At 44.3% G+C, this 24,619-nt stretch overlaps 1 protein-coding gene across 1 annotated transcript in view; it reads right to left on the reverse strand.

Moving 5' to 3' along the window:
* Window positions 1–24,619, reverse strand: part of CNTLN (centlein) — a 353,786-nt gene that overhangs the window by 256,627 nt on the left and 72,540 nt on the right. The window contains exons 5-7 of the mRNA XM_040417242.1: window positions 14,732–14,866; window positions 13,979–14,153; window positions 13,229–13,367 (exon numbers count right to left, since the gene is read on the reverse strand). Coding sequence (XP_040273176.1) covers window positions 13,229–13,367; window positions 13,979–14,153; window positions 14,732–14,866 — 449 coding nt within the window. The remainder of the gene's footprint in view (window positions 1–13,228; window positions 13,368–13,978; window positions 14,154–14,731; window positions 14,867–24,619) is intronic.

The following is a 24,619-nucleotide window of genomic DNA, read 5'->3' on the forward strand; positions in this document are numbered from 1 at the left end:
CAGTTTTGTCTGCGAGGGTGCAATGCGTTTTGATGTGTTTTTTTCATGCGCGTGATAAAAAACTGAAGGTTTACAAACAACATCTCCTAGCAACCAACAGTGAAAAACGCATTGCATCCGCACTTGCTTCCGGATGCAATGCATTTTTCACTGAGGCCCCATTCACTTTTATGGGACCAGGGCTGCATGAAAAACACAGAATATAGAACATGCTGCGTTTTTCACGCAACGCAGAACTGATGCGTGAAAAAAAAAATGCTCATGTACACAGACCCATTGAAAGGAATGGGTCAGGATTCAGTGCGGGTGCTATGCGTTCACATCACGCATTTCACCCGCACAGGAAACTCGCTCGTGTGAAAGGGGCCTTATTCTTTTCTGCTCCTTAAGCTGCCCACCCCTTTCCTAAACTAAATTTCTCTTTGAATTCTGTCCTAACTCTGTTTTGTGAGACCAAGACTGCATGTGCATTGAAGGATCGGATTACATCATCCCATAAAGTCTATAGAGATGGGAGAGAGTACAAGCAGTGAGTACGACAATGAGAGAGACAAGCAGTCATAGCTAAGCAGGTAGCATTGCTATTATTTCACCCCAAGTGCTTAATTCACATCTATACTGCTCAGTACTTCTCTATTATGTCCTATATGGAGATTCTGGGTGAGAGAGAGAGAATTAGAGAGCAGAATCTACTGTCTCTATGTGTATTCTATAGGCTGACATGATACCAGCCAGTCTCCACCCACCAGCTCAGGGACAGCTGAGAATTATAGATGTAGCCTGCAGAGTGGAAACTGCTACAAAATGCCAGACACAGGTCATATAATGGTCAGATATACTGCCATCACTCATGTAGACACACAGGGCAGCTTATTCTGAAATGTTATCTGAAAGTGTTGGTACACTTTAAAAAAGAAATAAGAAACTGCCATACAGTGACCCAGGTTTCATTTTACATTAATCCTCTTTCTGCTTCTTCTTTAACATACTGAAATAATTGAAATTCAGTATGTCAAAAAGGCCGAATTATTTTAAAAAAATCCTCTATATATATATAATCAGGCTTCATCATTCATAACAAGTAGTAAAAGTAGTGCAAGTCAGTAATATGGTATAGAAGCTTTTCAGCATGGTTGACCAAGAAGCATATCTATATAGTATACAAACTACAGTACCTGAACACAGCAAGCAGTTACAGAAAACACGTGTGTGCATTTGTATACTTATTTTTAGGACATCATCAGAATGTGAGATATATAGTCTTTAAAACAAGTGCTCCCGTAAATCAACACCTGTACTCCATTTAACCCCTTAAGGACACAGAAAATTTTCACCTTAAAGGAGTTATTTTTTTGTTCTTTGTATGTTTCCAACTAATCAAATATAACAGCTTTACCATGCACTTACTGCATCTGTAGTTGCTCCTTTCTCAGATTTCACTGAGGGTCACATGACCTGTGATGTCAGCTTCTCTGCCAGCTCAGATGAAGTTTCATGCACAAGCCTGAGAGAGCAGATATGTGTCTGTACACGAGACCTCACTGTGCTGGCCATACACCCCTGCACTGGCTGAGCTGCTGCTCTCTGCCCTGTTTCTCCCTCACACTGGATCTTTAGGAAAGATTAACCCCTTTAAGAGCACAGACAGAGCAGAAGGCTTTACAGAGTAGCTGCAGGCAGTGAGGAGACAAATACTGGGCACATAAGCTGACAAAGGAGTTCTGCAGAGCATTGCACAAGAACAAGTAGGGAGAAGATCCTGTGTGTATTAGCAGTGTCATTGTACAGCTGGGACTTGTAGTCCTACACATACAACATGCTGCTGAGTCTCCCAGCAGTCAGACATGTCACTCAGGGCAGACTTATTCACTCCCTTTGCAGAGCAGGGGGAGGGGCAGAGATTGTTGTTAGTGTATGTAAACAAAGGCCCAGAAGAGAACCAGGGAAATGAGGAAATAGATTTTTATATTTATTTTTACTTAAAACTTCCTTAGCTCAGTTATATATTGCTGCACATCAGATTTAGGCTACTTTCACACTAGCGTTCGGAGCGGATCCGTCTGATGTTTCATCAGACGGATCCGCTCCGATAATGCAGACGTTCGCATCCGTTCAGAACGGATCCGTCTGCATTAAAACTTAGAAAATTTTCTAAGTATGAAAGTAGCCTGAGCGGATCCGTTCAGACTTTACATTGTAAGTCAATGGGGAACGGATCCGCTTGAAGATTGAGCCATATGGTGTCATCTTCAAGCGGATCCGTCCCCATTGACTTACATTGTAAGTCTGGACGGATCTGCTCGCCTCCGCACGGCCAGGCGGACACCCGAACGCTGCAAGCAGCGTTCAGGTGTCCGCTCACTGAGCGGAGCGGAGGCTGAGCGCTGGCAGGCGGATGCATTCTCAGTGGATCCGCCTCCACTGAGAATGCATTGGGGCCAGACGGATGCGTTCGGGGCCGCTCGTGAGCCCCTTCAAACGGAGCGCACGAGCGGACACCCGAACGCTAGTGTGAAAGTACCCTTACAGTGCTATATTTTTTTTTTTTCGATAACTCGGACAACCCCTTTAAGGACCGAGCCGAAATTTTTCAAATCTGACATGAGTCACTTTATGTGGTAATAACTTTTTTCTTTTTTTTTTTTATTCTTTTTATTCCAACAATAAGATTGTACAAACACCATATATAAAACAACAATCATAATATATTTTATGATTTATAAAATAACCGATTCGGAGATTAATTTCTCGTGACACATTGTACTTCATGTTAGTGGTAAATTAGATTTAATAGGTTTCACCTTTATTTATTAAAAGAAAAAAAAATTATAAAAAAAAATTTGGGGAAAAATTAGGTCATTTTAAAAATTTTCATTTCTCTGTTTTTAGGATAGATAGTGATACCTCATAAAAAGGAGATTTTTGTAAAACTTACCATTAAAATCTCTTTCTCGCTCTTCATTGGGGGGACACAGAGACTGTGGGTATAGCTATGTCCTCTAGGAGGCGTTGACACTAGTAAAAGCTGTTAGCTCCTCCCCTGGCAGCTATACCCCCTCCAGCCTGGAGAGAGAGCTTCAGTTTGTGAAAAGCAGGAGAAGCAAATAAACCAACAAAAAAACGTGGAACAGCAATAATGCTAAGAACCGAACCAGGTTCTCACCAGCAACAGCCACAACTGTGACCGAACAACAATACTGGGTGGGTGCTGTCCCCCCCAATGAAGAGCGAGAAAGAGATTTTACTGGTAAGTTTTACAAAAATCCAGTTTTCTTGCCCATATTCATTGGGGGACACAGAGACTGTGGGATGTCCGAGAGCATTCCACAGGGAGGGAAAAACCACAGACTCATGGAGCAAGCACCCTGCAGGCAACTAAGAACTGCCGCCTGCAAGACCATGCGGCCCAAAGGCGGCGCCCGCCGATGCATAAGTATGCACCTACCAAAGTAGCCGCCCTGCACAACTGCGCGGCCGAACCTTGAAACCTCCGAGCCCAAGAGCGCCCAATGCTCTGATGGAATGAGCCGTGACACCGAAGGGCGGAACCCTGCCCCGGGTGCAGTATGTTTAATCAAATGCAGACGTGCAATTGCCACCCTGGAGGCCGCCAATGCCTTGCGAGGACCCTCCGGGATGACAAAAAAAGAGAGACCGTACGCCGGAAGGAACCAGAGGCTGGCCAATAAATCGTTAGAGCCCTGACAACATCCAAATGACCTAACTCCCTTTCCCTAGGGTGTGAAGGGGAGGGACACAGTGATGGAAGGACAGTTTCTTCATCGAAATGGAAAGCAGAGACCACCGTCGGGGGAAAGGAATGAACGGGCCGGGGAACCGCTTATCCCTGTCCGAACCAGGAGCTTCTCTGTAAGAGAGCGCCCCAACCCGGACACCCATTTGATGTATGTGATAGCCACAAGAAAAAAACACCTTCCAGGACAGGATCCGGAGTGACATCTCCCGCAAGGGTTCAAGGGGAAAACCCCGGAGCGCTGAAAGGACTAAGGTTAGATCCCAAGGCGGTAAAGGAGGACGGTATGGGGGAACCGTATGTGCCCTTCCCTGAAGGAAGGTATTATGGGCCCTGGGTGAGACAGAGGACGCTGGGAAGGTACACAGTGCCGAACCTGACCCAGTAAGCAACTAATGGCCAACCAAAAACCAAGGACTGCAGGATCCACCCATGCTAAAGGGAAGAGCTCCACGGAAACAGTAAGTGGTCCACCAATGTCCCCCGAGCCGAAGAGGCTTGTGGGGAGACTGAGAAGCTGGCGATAAACCACCGAGAAGGAACGCCTGAATGAGGAATGTCCAACCGCAAGCCAAGGAATCAACACATTGGATAGGTGAAAGTAGAGACGATGTGAGAATCACCGGCGGCTGAGTTCAGTCAGCGACCATGTATTGACGGCGTAGTAACACTGATCGACGGAAATTTAGACCAGACCAAGATGAGGGAATAAAACTCCTGCCTCGTGCGAAGAATAGAAGGGGTGTGCCGGTCCAGGAACAAAACTCCATCAACCGTCGTGACAGCACCCCCGCTCAGCCTGGCGTGGTGAGTCTAGCCACGGAATGTGCCATGAAAAGGCATGACTACACTGGACTGACATGGCAGTCACTAGTTAAGACTCAAGAAAGGTAGTGTAGAAACGGGTAGCACACCCAGGACCAACGGGTAGGATTCACCTGTAGGAGGAGGAATATGGAAAACGTCCCAGCCCAACAGTCGGTCCGTCACAAGACTGGAAGAAAAACACACAGAACCAATACCCTGCATCAACGTAGATGAGGGGAAGTAGTAACGTGTGAGCTACCAAGATTTGCGGAGTGGCCGTGAACCCTGAGCCAGAGAAGGAACAAACGGAAGGAGAAAAGGGGCAGGGCGAAGCCCATTCCCCATCTGATCCTGGTAGTACACAGAAGTAGCCACCAGATGATAGCGGCGGTGTCATACTCCGCCTAAGGAGGAGGCCATACAGCGAACACCACCGATTTCGGCGTTAGAAGAATCCATCACCGGACGAAGGAACCGTGCAGGAGGAGCCAGAGACTGTAATGGTTACTCCAGGACCCCCATACCGTAGGAGCTGCCGCGTGCCCAGCCAGCACAAACTGAGGTGCAGAGTAGAGGAATCCGGTAGAAGACATGATATCATATCGCCCCAGGGAAGGAGAGCTAACCTTAAACACTCCACCTGGGAAGGGCGTTGAACAGAAGCAACCGCCAAGCCAGCGTCAGGGTAAAACCCCTACTTGATGGAATGCCCCAATGTAGCGACTGCAAACACTAGTACCAGCGTAAAATTCGCACCAGCGGAGGAGAACAGGCTGCAAAGCTAAACCAGAGTGCCAGCACAACCACTTCCCCCATCAGAAATAGTGGAAAGAGAATATACTGTAGAGTCTGTGTAACACATGACTCACTGGGACGTAATCACAATATTACGTGCCATGGTGTACACACTACATATAGTTGAAGACACATTGGAACAGTGGAGGACCATGGAGATGGGGAACGCTAGGACAAATGAGAGACGCTGGGCAACCCCCGGAGGAGAGAGGTTGTCATATTCATGCCCCAAAACGGAACCGAAGGAAAAGGACACAACCCTGGAAACAGCCACAGTATCCACTGGCGGCACCGAAATACCAATAGAGGAAAAACAAAGGGCACCAGTGTGTAACGATACTCGCTGCACTCCACTTGTAGAACAAGCTAAGGCACCTATAGCCGTGGCGTAGGTGAAGTGCAACATCCAAGATGTGCACTCATTCCCCACTTGTGGAAGGGGCAATGATGCAAATATCTCACCAAGAAAGGGGGAAACGCTTACAGCAAGCACAGTGCCATGAAGTGTGGCAATGCAGAAATGCATCTAGCAGGACTGAATCCAAGTAGAGAGAATACGCCTCTTACTGCAAGGGCAAGGCATATGGAGAGTCCCGTATCAGTTCCTACTGCCGACACTGAAAAGTTCTAGTGCGGTAGACCCCAATTGAGGGAGGTAATATCCCAGGGAGTACTGCATCCAGCAGTAGTGCAAATACCCCGTCTAACGAAGGGGGTAATGCATACGACAAGTATTGCTGTCTACCTCGGACGCCATTGACGCTAGGGAGGAAGGGTGGGGGTGCGGAGGAGACTCCTGCTCTGGACCGCTGTGTGTAGCCGTACCCCTCAGAGTCTTGCCATGGCAGTCGCAGGCTCGCCGGTGGGAGTTCTCAACCAAACTACCCGGTGGTGGAATGGGAACTTCTAGAGGATCACTCACCGGATAGCGCAGACAATGTTTATCAACCAAACAACCCCGGAGGGAGATTGGGAAGTCCGGAGATAAACCATTGGCGTGCGCATGGATTTCGCAGATAGTGATTCATCAACTAAATTACCCCGGAGGGTGATTGGGAAGGTCCAGACGTCCACCCGTGGATTGCGCAGGTGGAGAATATCAACCAAACGACCCAGGAGGGTGATTGGGAAGGTCCATAGGTCCATCAGTGGATTTCGCAGGTAGCGATTTATCCATCAAATTACCCGGAGGGTGATTTGGAAGGTCCAGACGTCCACCAGTGGATTGCGCCGGTAGTGCTGTATTACCCAATGACCTCTGAGGGTGATCGGGAAGGTCCATTGGATTGCGCATGTGGTGCCTATCAACCAAACAGTCCGGAGGGTGATTGGGAAGGTCCACCATTGGATTGCGCAGGCAGTGCTTATCAACCAAACGACCCCGGACGGTGATTGGGATGGTCTGGAGGTCCACCATAGGATTGCACAGGTGGTGTCTATCAACCAAACGGCCCGGAGGGCGATTGGTAAGGTCCGGAGGTCCACCATTGGATTATGCAGGTGGAGAATACCAATCAAGCGACCCTGGAGGGTGGATTGGGGACTGAGAGGTCCTCCTCTGTCCGTACTAGGACACGGCCCAGTCTGACACAGACAGAGCAGTCCAGCGGCGATGAGGCCTGATGGGGCAGGACCCGAATCTTTTATGGACTTTATTTGTATTTAAATAAACTGGGATGCCCAGCCTCAGGGGACAAGAGGTGGGAAGGGGTTAAATCAGCAGCATTTAAGCCCATTGCCCTGCAGATAGGCACTATCCTGCACCAGCCTCAAGAGATGGCTGGCCAGGAAGGGTTAACTGTCTGAAAAAACCCGGGGGCGGGGCTCTGCGAGCTACTGGGGGAGGGGGGAAGTAAGGCGGGAAGAGTTCACGCCGGACCTAAGCCGCCGCCCCGCCCCTATACCCGGGGATGAATTTGCGGTGCCTAGTATGCCGCGAAGCTGGGGCCTAAGTTGTGACACGGCCGCCGGAATGCAGCTCCGCTGAAATGTCAGGCCGGCGGGGCACAGAGGTGGAAGTGCACCGCTCGGGCCGTACGTCACATTAGAATGCGCTCTCCGGTCGTGCGCGCGGGTCCGGAGGAAGAAGGAAGGAAGGGGTAGGCCCAAAATGAAGCCGGGGCCTAAATTTAAGGGCGCCCCCGGACAGAGTGCTGGCGGTTCTCTACTGGAGCGGCGCGATTATCGCTCGCTCCCTGGATGGACGGATTATGGCGCTGGGGAGCGGGAACCTCCTCTGCTCCCCTCCTGTAGCGAGGTAACCAATAATATAGAACACAGCGGTGTGCTCGGCCGCCCGCTGTGCCTAACAGTGACTCCGAGAAAGGGCCATTAACCCCCTATGCACCCGTGTCAGAAACAACCACAGAGTAAGCGGAACATCAGTGCCGCTACTCTGCCAGTGATGGCGATGCTGGGCACTTACTGTGTTGGCACAGAGGGGAGGGAATCCACCAAAGTCCAGGACTAGGGAAACTGCCTCAGGGATAATGGAGGGAGGGGGAAGCAGAGAGCCCGATGCTTGCCAAATAGGGAGGGAGGGAGAAGGTTAACATACTCACCTAGTCCCGTGTACTCACCTGTCTTCCTCCTCTTCTATTCACCCTCCCTAAGTGGGCCCATAAGGTCACCTTCTCCAGCTGGGTCACCTCCTCAGCAGCTGGCACAGGAGTGTCAGGAGTCTGGTATGGCGGGAGGGTCTTCTCTTTGGTGGACCTAGGTGACCCCTTGGCTAGCGGGGTGCAGGGGAGCGAGGCTGCCCTGGTCCACCTTGTCTTTTGTGGGGGAGGCAGCAGTGCGGATGACCGGCACTGGCGCAACTCGACCCCGGGAGAACAGGGAGGCGAGGCATCCACTGTTTTCCCATCTGAAAAAGAAGGAAAAAATAATAATAAACTAAAATAAAAAATCTTCAGGAGATACCTGCAGAGCAGGGAGGTCTTGCCTCCTATTGACACTAGAAAAAACTGAAGCGCTCTCTCCAGGCTGGAGGGGGTATAGCTGCCAGGGGAGGAGCTAACAGCTTTTACTAGTGTCAACGCCTCCTAGAGGACATAGCTATACCCACAGTCTCTGTGTCCCCCAATGAATATGGGCGAGAAATAGTTATTAATTAACATTCACCGTATGTCTATGTATGCATCATTTATATTTTTTTGGATGTTAGAAGGCTTAGAATTTTAGAAGCAATTTGTAAACTAAGAAAAGTCACTTTGTGAGGCTTACATAGTAGAAAGCACCCATAAATGACCCAATTTTAGAAACTATGGGGGTCATTTATCAAACTTATGTAAATAGAACTGGTTTAGTTGCCCACAGCAACCAATCTGATTCCACCTTTCATTTTAGACAGCTCTTTTGGAAAATTAAAGGAGGAATCTTATTAGTTGCTATGGGCAACTAAGCCAGTTCTACTTTACATTAGTTTGATAAAAGACCCCCTATGCCCCTCAAATCATTCAGAACTGATTTTACAAACTTTGTTAACCCTTTATATATGTTTCACAAAATTAAAGGAAAATGGAGGTGAAATTTCAAAATTTCAATTTTCAATCATTTTTTTTCCTGTAAGGCAGGAAGGCTTAACAAAACAAATCTCAATATGTAGTCATAAGCTGCTGTATGGGCACATGGCAGGTCTCAGAAAGGAAGAAGCGCCATATGGTTTTTGGAGGGCAGATTTTGCTGGAATGGTTTTTGGGAGCCATGTCACATTTGAAGAGACCCTAAAGTACCCCTAACCTACAGTGGAAACCCCCAAAAAGTTACTCCATTTTGGAAACTACGTCCCTCGAGGAATTTGTTGAAGGGTGTACTGACCGTTTTGACCCCATAGGCGTTTCATAGAATTTAGAAACACGTGGCTGTGAAAATTAAAAATGTAATTTCCTCCAATAAAACGTAGCATAATCTCCTCATTTTTCATTTTCACAAGGGGTAACAGGAAAAAAGCATCCCACATGTTTTAAGCATTTTCTCCTGAACATGGCAATACCTCATATGTGGTCGTAAACTGCTGTATGGGTACACCACAGGTTTTTGGAGCGCAGATATTGCTGGAATGGTTTTCAGACAACATTTCATATTCAAAGAGACCCTGAGGTACCCATAAAGGGGAAACCCCAAAAAGTGACCCCATTTTGGAAACTACACACCTCAAGGAATGTATGTACTGACCACTTTGACCAAACAGGAGTTTCATAGTAGTTAGAAACACTTGGCTGTTAAAATGTAAAAAAAATAGTTTTCCCAATAAATGTTGCTTTAGCCCAAGATTGTTGATTTTCAAAAGGGGTAACAAGAGAAAAAAGGACCCTATCATTTGTTATGCAATTTCTACTGAATACGGCAGAACCCCATTTGTGGTGGTAAACTGCTGTATGGGTATACCAAAGGAATCAAAAGGAAAAGAGCGCCATATATTTTTGGAGGGCAGATTTTGCTGGAATGGTTTCAAGACCCTGAGGTTCCCCCACAGTAGAAACCCCCTAAAAGTGACTCAGTTTTTAGAAACTAAACCCACCAATTTATTTTTTTAAGGGGTGTAGTGAGTATTTAAAAACACTTGGCTGTGAATACGAAATAAAAATCTGGACCTAAATGTTGCTTTAGGTCCATATTTTTCATATTTTAAGTGGTTACATGACTCCATAATGTGTTACCCATTTAATTCTGAATATGGCAACACCTAATGTGATTGTAAACTGCTGTAAGGGCACACCCCAGGACTCAGAAGAGAAACAGCACCATGTGCATTTGAGATCTAGTTTGGTGCCTTATACAGCACTGGCCGACAACTGCAGAGGGTATGAGGTGGTGCAAAGTGAAAATTGCAATTTTTCACAGATATGCCATCTCAGTGACCAATTTGGTGAGCCCATTGTATGAAAAGCAAGCTCTTGTATTATTATGCCATGCTTCCTGGTTTTATAAACATTCTAAGTAGGGATCGACCGATATAGATTTTTTAGAGCCGATACAGATACCGATAATCTGTGAACTTTCAGGCCGATAGCCGATAATTTATACTGATATTCTGTGCATTTTCATTTTCGAAAAAAAAAAATTCCTACACAAAATCTGCTGAAAATGAACATGTTTATTGTTAATGTTAAGCTTTTTTTTTTGTAAATCTTTCTTTTTCATTTATACTTAATACTTTGGTGTTTGTGTTTTGTTTTTTTACTAACTTTTAGCCCCCTTAGGGGCTTGAATCCTTGTCCTATTCACCCTGATAGATCTCTATTAGGGTGAATAGGACTTCCCACTCTCCCTGCTGCTCTGTGCCTTGTGCACACAGCAGCATGGAGCTGACTATGGCAGCCAGGGCTTTAGTAGCGCCCTGGCTGCCATTATAACCGATCGGAGCCCCCAGCTTACACTGCTTGGGCTCCGATCAGAAGCTGCCACTGCCACCAATGAGGAGGAGGGGACCCTGTGGCCACTGCCACCAATGATTAATACTGGGGGGCGCACTGCGCCACCAATTTTTTTAATACTGGGGTTGGGAGGGGTGCACTGTGCCACCAATGAAGATAACTCGCCCATTAATTCAAATAACAGGAGGCGGGCGCCGGCTGCAGAATCATATAGTCGCACCCGACCTCTATGAGTGGTAGCTGAGATCCGCGGCAGTTAACCCCTCAGGTGCGGCAGGGGTTAACTGCCGCGGAAGGCAGCTACTTGTCATAGAGGTCGGGTGCGGCTATATGATTCTGCAGCCAGCACCTGTCTCCTGTTGAATTTGAATGAGTGAGTTATCATCATTGGTGGCGCAGTGGGCACAGCCCCTCCCCCCTCCTTTCATTGGTGGCGGTGGCAGCGGCACAGGTGGGAGGGAGACACTGCTTCCTTCTCCCCTGTGCTGCTGAGGGAACACGGATCGCGCTGACAGCAGTGTGATCCATGTTCGCGATTCGTTATCGGCATATCGGCAGGGTTCAGCAAAAAACGCTTCTGTTACTGATAATACAACCATCTGCATCCGTTATGAACGGATCCAGTTGTAAACAGCCACTTATCAATGTATTCATAAATTTCTTGGAGCTATAATAAAGGCACAACACAACACAGGATAGACAGTTATGGCGGCTCACTTCTAGTAGTAAAATGGCGGCGATGCTCTGTCCGGTAAAGCTAACCCAAAGCTTCGGAGGTAGTGGAGTAAATAGAATAAATGGACGGCACTCACAGCAAATGGGGTCTATGGATACTATTTATTAGATAGGTTGTAAAAATAGGGTTATTAACAATACCAGATGGTAGTTGGCATGTGGTTTTATATTTATTCTTTAAAATATATGGTTTAGTTAAAAGTTAGGATGTGCGCACTCCTTAAAGAGATAGGTGAATGAATAAATAAATATGTATTAGTTTATGTCCATATATAATCAAAAAATGTCATATAATCAGAAAATGTAAAAAAATGTAAAAAAAAATATGAAAAATATATATGAAAAATATATAAAAGTCACAAAATGTAGGTCAATGTGGTCACCCACTGAAGAAGGAGCTGGTAGCTCTGAAATGCGTATGGGGAGAGAGCAGCCATAAGTCCCATATTCACTACTATATTGGTCAATATACTTTAAAACAACTAAAAAGATTGCGGAACTAAAGGATTGCGGACTACACAAAGAACCCGCCATTTTTCAAAGAGCCCGCTCATTCGAACACATGGCACGCCAACCGCGGTGATCCGAACACGTGACAAGCCGACCGCGATAAATCACACCACTACCTGGAAGTGCCGTCATCGGAAGGAGGATCGCGGCGGTTGAACTCGTGGAAATCACACGTGCAGTGAGGAGGACGACACCTACCACCCCGACGGCCGTAGAAAGATACAGGAAGATCCTGCACAGGAGTGGTAACGTACCCATTGTGGGATCTTTGCCTTTCAGGTTGTGATCCGGCCTAAATATAAGTCGAAGCTCCTATAGAGAGCACAGATATTCAGAAGCAAAGAATAACTTATACTTCTTTTTACAACTATTTATAACCATCTATTGCAAAAAGGGATCATTAACTATCCTGCATTCAGAGCGGCCAATATCTGGATCGCCCAACGACCCACATTGACCTACATTTTGTGACTTTTATATATTTTTCATATATATTTTTCATATATATTTTTCATATTTTTTTACATTTTCTGATTATATGAACTTTTATATGGACATAAACGAATACATATGTATTTATTTATTCACCTATCTCTTTACGGAGTGCGCACATCCTAACTTTTAACTAAACCATATATTTTAAAGGGAACCTGTCACCTGGATTTTGGGTATAGAGCTGAGGACATGGGCTACTAGATGGCCACTAGAACATCCACAATACCCAGTCCCCATAGCTCTGTGTACTTTTATTGTGTAAAAAAAACGATTTGATACATATGCAGATTAACCTGAGATGAGTCAGAGCTTGAAAATATGACTCTTCTCTGGTCACACAAGTAAGATATGACTCTTTTGTGTTAATTTGCATATGTATCAAATCAGTTTTTTTACACAATAAAAGCACACAGAGCTATGGGGACTGGGTATTGTGGATGTGCTAGTGGCCATCTAGCAACCCATGTCCTCAGCTCTATACCCAAAATCCTGGTGACAGGTTCCCTTTAAAGAATAAATATAAAACCACATGCCAACTACCATCTGGTATTGTTACAACCTATCTAATAAATAGTATCCATAGACCCCATTTGCTGTGAGTGCCGTCCATTTATTCCATTTACTACAATACAACACAGAGCTGTAAGAAATGTAAGAGAATGTAAGTTTTTGGTAGAACAGACATATCAGAGGAGCTAATAGGTCGTCTTTACGCTACATACTACTTGTACAGTCATATCATGTGTCTACTCACCGTAGTCTGGCCACATCAAGCTCTCTCTGTGCCAGCTCAGCCTGCTTGACAGCGACCTGTGACGACAGGCCATTTATTTTATTATGCATGGCCTCCATCTGGTTACCAGCTTCTTTTAAATTCAATTCTAAAGCCTTCAGAAAAGAAATAAAGAAAAACACATAAAAGAGCATGGAGATGGTTGAATGATGTTCTGTCTCTCAAGTAAACCTATTGTAGCTAATGGGTCTATGGCTCGCTTACAACTGCTGAAACGAACATCATATAAATGCGTTGTAGACACTCAGACCGTGTATTTAGTGCATTTCAAACACCTTCCAGAAGGACAGCATAAGCCGCAAAATCTCCGCATTTCTTTTTACTTCTTAACCAAGATAATCCATCTGTGCCTAAAACACTCTTGATGAATTGCACCGGAGTAAAATAAAAAAAGCGAAGCGTTTTCGTCTCCCCCATATTTGCATTCAGAACATATGTATTCTTTAAGTTTTATGTGAGAATGAAGTCTGTTCTACTATTTAATGATTAGACTTTAGAATGCCCATTTGATGTCAGCTTCCTGCTTTGCCGCATCAATTTTTAAAGAGCTGTGGGTTTTAAGTGTAGGAATTTAAATGAATGCAGGTCCCAGCTGGCATGTTTGAATACATAAGTTGTTATCACAGCAAATAACAAGAAGCATAAGTGCACGCCACAATGTAGTTTGAAAAATCATGTGAGGGAATCCAGCCGCTCGGCAGCATACCTTAGTTTTGGCATCAATGCCAGACTTCTCTGCTCTCCACTGTGCCTCCTGCTTTCGAGCTTTCTCCAGGTCACCGAGCAGGTCAGCACATTTCTTGCTTAAATTCTCCTTCTCATCCTCCAAATTTTCAAAAATGGCTGCCCTTTGCTCCTCTTCTTTTTGGGAGTTCTGCTTTGTGCTCTGCGTGACAAAGTCATTGCATTATCCCTGCACAAGCTCTGAACAGTCATGCAACAATTCCTAGGCAAGTGACCCTGGACACGTAGCTTGGGTAGGACCGAAGACGAGCGGTTACAATCTTATTTTAGTTCTGCAGGTGGAAGGGACTTATTTCTTTAACTACTCGACAGCGCTGATGAGCACACATATGCAAGGAATCCTTTAATTGATCAAGATGCCTTTGATGATGTCCCCAGCTATTTTTGAGACCCGCGCAGACATATCATTCCAGACCTCGGGTTTATCAATTAATAATACCAGTCCCATCAGAATGTAATTAAAAAGAAGCCACATATTCACACTACATCCACTAGCTCCATATCCATCATTAAGTATTTATTTGAAAGTTATAAGCCTTAGATTTTAGACTTTAAAGGAGTGCTAGGAGTTGACTGCATGAGGAATAATGGCAAAGCAGAGCGAGGCCTCAGGCAATTCTCCTGCAGCACATGTCCCTCTCCGTGTCATAGTCGATGGCACAGCATGAAGCACAGCGCTTCACAGCAAGACAACTGGAAAATATGTACAAGACAAGGTACCTTAAGCTCTTGACTTTTATCTTTTAATTTTTGTTGGAGGTCATCGACTTCCTTTCTGAGTAAAGCAATTTCTTCATCTACAGCAATCTTTCTCTGGACAAGGTTGTTGATCTCCTGCTGTTGTCCTGATGCTCTCTAGAAAGAAAGAAAAAGACAAGACAATGCAGACTCCATTCATGAGGTACTAGTGATTTTACAGTCATATAGGTTTCAGAAAATTTTAATATTTTAGGACCTGGGTATAAGCAAGGTTCAAAACAGCTGATGTCAGGCCACAAAATATCAAGACATGGAGTGAAAAAAAGTTACCCATATGGCACACAACAAATGACCGTGTGATGCCCCAGGATAATTCCATCAGAAAGGAGTACTATTTTTTTTTTTAAATGAATATTCATAACCCACATTTTTTTCAAACTTTTGGCTGTTTTTCTTTTCATATTGGTGGTATTTTACCATTGAGAATTCAACTAAAATAACCCTCCTTCTGTAGCATGTCAGCACATTGAAAAAATATCCTATCGAGATACCGTATGTAATTCATTGTCAGTTTACTGCTGCTGTGAGGGGGAAGGTGTTATCTGTTAGTAAAATAGTAGATTGGTAGAATTTGGATAACAATATAAAGGCTCCATTGCTCTTTTCATAGGCCTAGATAAAGATGTATACAGATTCCATGTAATGTGATGTTGTAATAGAGTTACTTGTCCCCTTCCTTCTCTTGACTGAGAAAGTCAAGCAAGGCTGTTTGCCGTGCTAAAAGTTCAAACAAAGGAGAAAGTTAAAGAACCAGGACAGGAAGGAAAATACATGGTTTGACAAAAAAAAAAAAAACTCCAGAAAACCAGTCCCTTTTAGTACTTTTCCATTTTACAAATCTCTGGAATATCTCCACCATGTACCATACAGATGCACATGCATGTCCACCTCTACATTTATTCTCTGTCTGGATGCAGCAGCAATCTTCGAATTTCACACTTACGATTTTAGATCAGTCAGGCTGTTCAGGCTGGGAACAGCCTGCTGGATCTCTCTGCATTCCAGCATTGTCGGAAGCGACAACATCGCCATCTAGCCCCATTCACTATAATGGGGACCAGCGGAGATCTGGCCACAGACCGGCAAACATGGCGAGATCTGGACAGTCGAAAACCTCTGTGCACATGGTTTAGTAGTGCAGCGTCTGTGCCCACAGGGGAGAGCGGGACAGCAGCTGTTTTGTCCGGCTGATTCTCAGTATGTTTGCCGACCAGATCTCAGGTAGTGGTGTCAGGTAGCGTCTGGCAGTGCCGGATCCAGACATCTCTTGCAGGCTACTCCCTGCTGGAACAGGCTGCCTGAGAAGTCTAATGCAAATGTGAAAATTAGCCTTACCAGGTAAGATGGAGGTTGGGCGCCCTGTTCTGGACAAAGGTGCAACCCACATCAGACATTTATGGATTATCCTTTGGATATGCCATAAACGTCTAAGATGAGAACACACTTTAATCTTTTCCCATCCTTGTAGGGAGTCACTTCCGTGTCCAAGGACATATTCCTTACATCCTTGCTACTGATAGCTGGATCTTTGGCTGTCTTAGTTTTCAAGTTGACTTGGAATCAACTTTATTCTGTCCTCACTGAGGGCTGTTGCACTGGCATTGTTTGGTCTCCTGGTCTGCTCTATAGGACTCGCATGCGCTCGCTTTCAGGCTCTCTAAGGCACCCTTCCCAGTAGCAGGGTGCCTGAGCTTTAGGTTATTTAGTGTCTAGTTAACAGCAAAGATGTCATTCTCTATCTGACTTCCATGAACCAAACTCCTGCCTGACTAACGACCGTCTCCTAGCCACCTGTCCTGACTTTAGCCTGTTCTCGGATTGTCCTACTGCCGTCTGCCCTGACTTCAGACTTGTCACTCGTATATGCTAGTATGCTGCCTGCTCCAACTTCAGCCTGATCCCTAGGTGCCTGCACTGCTGTCTGTGATCTGGGTCAGCTTCCAACTACACCTGGACTACTCCAGGAGGTAATGATCTGTTTGGTTCTCCCAGCAAAGTCCAGATCCCTATATAGGGTTGAATACCAGGGAACCACCAGGACAACGCACTTAGGTTAATCCAAAAACCAAACCGGTTAGTTGTCACAGTGGGTCTACACCCATTGTCTGTAACAAGAATATAACAACAATATAAGGTAGTGACAGACATGCCGATTTTAGCAGTGTGTCACTCATGAGCTAAAAGTAAGGGGATGCCGAGAATCAGCCACATCATAGTCACTACTGATCCGATTTTGAAAGGCTGTATCTCTGGTTGTAGGGTACTATCCTAGTTTTGATTAAAAGCTTAGATTTTCAGCTTTAAAACAAGGCTCACAGCTCTAGTTGTTACACAGTCTGAAACCCCTCTTCAGTCAGCTGTGATCTCAGCCAGTGTGGTCAAGGAGAGGAGGGCCATCAGGGGACATCCTGACAGCCTGCAGACAGAATTAGATATCTTATCAATCAAAGCGCATACTCGCTCTTGGATTGTCTCTTGCTTATCACCTCTCTGCACCTAATTAGGCTCTTTATTGATGCCACACATTTACCAGAGTCCAGATCAGAATGTTAAATAAGGCTACTTTCACATTTGCGCTTAACCTTGCCGCTATTGAGATCCGTCATAGGATCTAAATAGTGGTGGAAACCGCTTCCGTTTTGTCCCTATTCATTGTCAATGGGGACAAAACTGAACTGAACGAAATGGAATGCACCAGAAAGCAGGGTTTTTCTGTCCGCGATGTGGTGCGGACCAAGAGGGATTCGTCCTGACACACAATGTAAGTCAATGGGGACATATCCGTTTTCTTTGACACAATAAAAAACAGATTCGTCCCCTATTGACTTTCAATGGCTTTAGAAACGCATCCATCAAGGCTATCTTAAAGATAATAAAATCGGATCCGTTCATAACAGATGCAGATGGTTGTATTATCAGAACGGAAGCATTTTTTCTGAACCCTGCCGGATCCAGCAAAAACGCTGGTGTGAAAGTAGCCTAAGTTGCACAAAACACCATAAACGTACAAACCCCAATAAAGATACCATTTTAAATTGTCCTTATCGTGTCCATAACCAAACTTTAGAGTAAAATATGCAGACCATTGCTCTAGCGATATAAATTACATACTACAGAAACAGCGATAATTATAATTAGAGAGATATCCGATTTATTTCTGACAGATACAAAAGATTTTCAGACAGGTGTAATGCAGGGGCTTTTTTGTGCCCATATTATGGAGGTAATACCCAAACATCGAACAATTCTTAAAGGGGTTGTCTGTGTTCAGAGCTGAACCCGGACAGACGCTCCCCTTCACTCATTTACCATTTCTTGCTCTGATGCTCCTCCCTCCCCTCTGCTGTATGCTAGGCAGAAACTTCTGCCTAGCAGTGCACCCAGTGATGTCACTTGCACAAATGGGCACTCATTAGTGCTGCCCTAGGCTGTTTTACTTAAGACCGCCCATTTGTGCCGGGGACATCAACAGAATCCCTGCTAGGCAAAAGTCTCCACCTAACATACTCTTGTGAAGTCCGGTACGTCACCGGTTGTAAAGAAAAAGCCCTTGCCCTGCACGATGCAGCACAAGCCAAGGGGGAGCATCAGAGCAATAAGTGCTCTGATGCTCCACTCATACATGCTAAATAAACTTTAAGAACCAGAGTTATGACTCTCAAACTCATTTTCTAATGAACTACAGGAGATACAGGTGTTGTATCCATAATACAGGAGTAATAAAGAATCCGTATTAGGGCTCGTTCACAAGACCGTGCCGATTTGTGCGGTCCGCAAATTGCGGATCGGCAAAACACGGATGGCGCCCATGTGCCTTCCGCAATTTGCGGAACGGAACAGGAGGCCTATTATAGAAATGCCTATTCTTGTCCGCAAAACGGACAAGAAAAGGACAGGACTCATAATTTTTGTGGGGCCACGGAACGGAGCAACGGATGCGGACAGCACACAGCGTGCTGGACGCATCTTTTGCGGACCCATTGAAATAAATGGTTTTGTATGCGGAACGCAGAAAACGGCCCATATACGGAACGCAAAATACATTCGTGTGAACGAGCCCTTATACCAATCTGAAAGTGGCTTTAGTTAATTCATTATATTAGATCTCCGAATGTAACATTGTTAATTAGGATTACGGTTTGTACAGGGGGGGATGGAAAATGATATACTATATACCAGTAATCCTCCTGCTTGCATACAGAAGTTGGGCTGTCTTACTGCAGACATTCATGCCATATTGCTAGTAAAGGGCAATATCTAGTCAATGGGCAGCACCGATGGCAGCAGATGCAGTTGGCTCAGCCTTATCTCCTTTCATTGTAAAATAAGTTTTCCACTGGACTTTTTTCTAGTGTATCAAACAGTCGTCGCATTTCCTTCCTTCGGTCTCCTACTTCTTGCTAGACTCTGCAATATGATGGAGCATTTCACAGTTTCTTGAGAATTATTAAAGAAATATTTCTATATCCCTCCATGTAAAATTGGAGCCATAAAGCGGTACAATATGGACACACAGAGGGAGATTTATCAAGATCAGTGCTTTCGGCTCTGGTCTCGATATCCCCTGCGTTGCTGGAGGATGCACCTAATTTATGATGTGGCGCAGGCGTCGCCATAAATTAGGCGCATCCTCTGGCAGTCTGTGCGCCTAATCAGAAATGTACGACAGCCCTGAGCTGCCATAGATCTCAGGCTTCATTGGCACCAGAAAAGTCATATACAGTCAGGTTCATAAATATTGGGACATCGACACAATTCTAACATTTTTGGCTCTATACACCACCACAATGGATTTTAAATGAAACGAACAAGATGTGCTTTAACTGCAGATTGTCAGCTTTAATTTGAGGGTATTTACATCCAAATCAGGTGAACGGTGTAGGAATTACAACAGTTTGCATATGTGCCTCCTACTTGTTAAGGGACCAAAAGTAATGGGACATAATAATAATCCTAAATCAAACTTTCACTTTTTAATACTTGGTTGCAAATCCTTTGCAGTCAATTACAACCTGAAGTCTGGAACGCATAGACATCACCAGAAGCTGGGTTTCATCCCTGGTGATGCTCTGCCAGGCCTCTACTGCAACTGTCTTCAGTTCCTGCTTGTTCTTGGGGCATTTTCCCTTCAGTTTTATCTTCAGCAAGTGAAATGCATGCTCAATTGAATTCAGGTCAGGTGATTGACTAAGGGTACTTTCACACTTGCAGCAGGACGGATCCGACATGCTGTTCACCATGTCGGATCCGTCCTGCGGCTATTTCGCCGTGCCGCCGCTCCGTCCTCATTGACTATAATGGGGACGAGGGCGGAGCTCCGGCGCAGCACGGCGAAAGGCCGCCGGACTAAAATGACTGCATGTCAGGCTTTTTAGTCTGGCGGCTTTCGCCGTGCTGCGCCGGAGCTCCGCCCCCGTCTCCATTATAGTCAATGGGGACGGAGCGGCGGTCCGGCGGCACGGCGAAATAGCCGCAGGACGGATCCGACATGCTGAACAGCATGTCGGATCGTCCTGCCGCAAGTGTAAAAGTAGCCTTAGTAATTGCATAACATTCCACTTCTTTACCTTAAAAACTCTTTGGTTGCTTTTGCAGTACTCTTTGGGTCATTGTCCATCTGCACTGTGAAGAGCCGTCCAATGAGTTCTGAAGCATTTGGCTGAATTTGAGCAGATAATATTGCCCGAAACACATCAGAATTCATCCTGCTGCTTTTGTCAGCAGTCACATCATCAATAAATACAAGAGAACCAGTTCCATTGGGACCCATACATGCCCACGCCATAACACTACCACCACCATGCTTCACTGATGAGGTGGTATGCTTAGGATCATGAGCAGTTCCTTTCCTTCTCCATACTCTTCCCATCACCCTGGTACAAGTTGATCTTGGTCTCATCTGTCCATAGGATGTTGTTCCAGAACTGTGAAGGCTTTTTTAGATTTCGCTAGGCAAACTCTAATCTGGCCTTCCTGTTTTTGAGGCTCACCAATGGTTTACATCTTGTGGTGAACCCTCTGTATTTACTCTGGTGAAGTCTTCTCTTGATTTTTGACTTTGACACACATACACCTACCTCCTGGAGAGTGTTCTTGATCTGGCCAACTGTTGTGAAGGGTGTTTTCTTCACCAGGGAAAGATTTCTTTGGTCATGCACCACAGTTGTTTTCCGTGTTCTTCCGGGTCTTTTGGTGTTGCTGAGCTCACCGGTGCGTTCCTTCTTTTTAAGAATGTTCCAAACAGTTGTTTTGGCCACGCCTAATGTTTTTGCTATCTCTGATGGGTTTGTTTTGTTTTTTCAGCCTAATGATGGCTTGCTTCACTGATAGTGACAGCTCTTCGGATCTCATCTTGAGAGTTGACAGCAACAGATTCCAAATACAAATAGCACACTTGAAATGAACTCTGGACCTTTTATCTGCTCATTGTAATTGGGATAATTAAGGAATAACACACACCTGTCCATGGAACAGCTGAGAAGCCAATTGTCCCATTACTTTTGGTTCCTTAACAAGTGGGAGGCACATATGCAAACTGTTGTAATTCCTACACCGTTAACCTGATTTGGATGTAAATACCCTCAAATTAAAGCACATCTTGTTTGTTTCATTTAAAATCCATTGTGGTTGTGTATAGAGCCAAAAATGTTAGAATTGTGTCGATGTCCCAATATTTATGGACCTGACTGTAAATGAAGATAAATTAGTCTCTGCTTTCGTCCATGCCCCTTTCCCACCCTTGTAAGGCCCCCTTTTGGAAAAGTACAGAGGACGGTGTAAAAAAACAAAAAACAACTTTTGTTTTTTCTAAAAAGTTGCATTTAAAAAGTCACAAAGACACAGCTTGTGACTTTTTAAAGTCACTTTTCTGTCGCAAGGGAGATGATAAATTTCCCCTATGGAATTTGAGCAGTGCTACATTACTTATCCATACCACATTCATCCATTATTGGGTAATTTGACTTAACCCTAAGCGTGCTTACATATGCATTACGTTATGTAAGAACATTTTCAGGACGCTTATACTGTATTATTTAGCCATTGCATTTGAACAATAAATGTAATATAACATAATGTACATACTGCACACTGCCATATCTGGAAATAAAAGCCACGGTGCTTGGATGGTGTCTTTTTCCTGGATGCAGAAATTGCTTACAATGACTCATGCTGTTTCTAACAGCAATTAAGAGCAGGTATAATTAGTGTGTGCACACCACATCCAGTAAAGCCAATTATTTATTGATAGCCATGCATAAATAGATCCATTTCAGAGACCTCCCCTACGACAACTCCTATTAAGGAGGATCCACTGGATATATTTATGACTATTTAATAATTGATTATCATTGTATACTGTTGCCCACCTGCAGAAAACACTATAAAAGATTATTAGCTATTTCAATTAACCAAAAAAACTGTCAGAAATGTATTCCTTTATCCATTGTGTCTTGTGTGCAATAAAGCACTTAAAGAGGACCTTTCACCGCTCCTGACATGCCTGTTTTAATAGCTTCATGCATTCCCCATGTAATCATTCTGGAACATCTAGTCTTATGGCTCTGTGTTGTGCCATTCCTTTATTACTTCTACTAGAAGTTATGAATAAATTGCCAGCAGTCTGCAGTAAGGGTACAGAGGGGAGGTAACCAGTTGGGGGGTGTACTTGCATAGTCTCCCTCTATCCAATCAGTGCTGCCATTTTCAGACTGTGCAGGTACACCCCCCCAACTCATTACCTACCCTCTGTACCCTTACTGCAGACTGCTAGCAATTCATTCATAACTTCTAGTAGTAAAAATAAAGGAATGGCACAACACAGAGCCATAAGAATAGATGCTACAGAATTGTTATTACATGAGGAATGCATGAAGCTATTAAAACAGGCATGTTAGTGGTGACCAGGGTGGATAAAAATCAATGATTTTTAAAAAAAATAATAAAAAAAATGTTTGTTTTTTTTAATTTAAATCTGATTTTTTTTTATATAAAATGCTTTTTGAGGAAAATATATTACCATCCAAAGGTTATTCCATCATGAAATAAAGATTAGTTTTTTAATTATGTAGAATAAGGCTGTACGTAGACTCCCATATTGTTGAATGGATTAGGCAGTGGCTGAGGGACAGACAACAGAGGGTTGTAGTCAATGGAGTATATTCAGACCATGGTCTTGTTACCACTGGGGTACCTCAGGGATCTGTTCTGGGACCAATATTGTTTAATATCTTTATCAGCAAAAATGCAGAAGGCCTCAATGGTAAGGTGTGTCTTTTTTCTGATGACACAAAGATTTCTAACAGGGTTGATGTTCCTGGAGGGATACACCAAATGGAAAAGGATTTAGGAAAACTAGAGGAATGGTCAAAAACCCAAGTGCAGAATATAAAATCAGTGATACAGTCCTAACCTCAGTATCTGAGGAAAGGGATTTAGGGGTCATTATTTCAGAAGACTTAAAGGTAGGCAGACAATGTCACAGAGCAGCAGGAAATGCTAGCAGAAAGCTTGGGTGTATAGGGAGAGGCATTACCAGTAGAAAGAGGGAGGTGCTCATGCCGCTCTACAGAGCACTAGTGAGACCTCATTTGGAGTATTGTGCGCAGTACTGGAGACCATATCTCCAGAAGGATATTGATACTTTGGAGAGAGTTCAGAGAAGAGCTACTAAACTAGTACATGGATTGCAGGATAAAACTTACCAGGAAAGATTAAAGGACCTTAACTTGTATAGCTTGGAAGAAAGACGAGACAGAGGGGATATGATAGAAACTTTTAAATACATAAAGGGATTTAACAAAGGTAAAAGAGGAGAGAATATTTAAAAGAAGAAAAACTGCTACAAGAGGACATAGTTTTAAATTAGAGGGTCAAAGGTTTAAACTTAATATCAGGAAGTATTACTTTACTGAGAGAGTAGTGGATGCATGGAATAGCCTCCCTGCAGAAGTGGTAGCTGCAAATACAGTGAAGGAGTTTAAGCATGCATGGGATAGGCATAAGGCCATTCTTCATAAGATAGGGCCATAGTATTCAGTATATTGGGCAGACTAGATGGGCCGAATGGTTCTTATCTGCCGACACATTCTATGTTTCTTTATGTGTAATTTTTTTGGTAAATAAATTCCATTAATCCATTCACAATGTCATGCTCTCCCAGAGGTTTTTGTAAGATTATTGGGCAGTTTCTCTGACTACAAGATATTATCACAGATGCTTGGTTTACTTTTGCAGTTCTCAAAACTGGATTTGACTCAGCAGAGATCACATGCCTTTTCTTCACAGCAAAAATGTTATAACATGAACAGAGTTGAGAAAAATACCTTAATCCGAACTTCTACAAACCTATGAATGCAGAATCAACCTAATCAAACTAATATGAAAAGCTGTTTAAATCTTCATCTACTTGCATATTATAAGTTATACCAGCAAGAATTAGTCTTTATGTAGAAAACTATGATTTAAATCAAGCCTTACTGACTAGTGATTTAAATTGTGATTTAAATCATTTTTATTTCAATCAAATCCACCCTGGTGGTGACAGGTCCTCTTTAATATGAAGAAGTGGAAAACTGCTATTTTGAACCAGATGGTGCAATTAAGAATACTATGTAAGGGCTCATGCACACTAATGTATGCGCCCCGTGCCCATGCTGCGGTCCGCAATGTATGGGCACCGGCTGTGTGCCCACTGTTTGCGGATGCAGACCCATTCACTTAAATGGGTCTGCGATCCGCAAGATTCAGTCCGTGCACTTCGTAGTGCTTCCATGGGCATCCGATCTGTGCCTCCGCTCCGCACTGCTCCATACTTTACGGATTGTGGACCTAATTCAAGTGAATGAGTCT

This window comes from Bufo bufo, chromosome 2 (genome assembly GCF_905171765.1).
Source record: "Bufo bufo chromosome 2, aBufBuf1.1, whole genome shotgun sequence".
Lineage (NCBI taxonomy): Eukaryota > Metazoa > Chordata > Amphibia > Anura > Bufonidae > Bufo > Bufo bufo.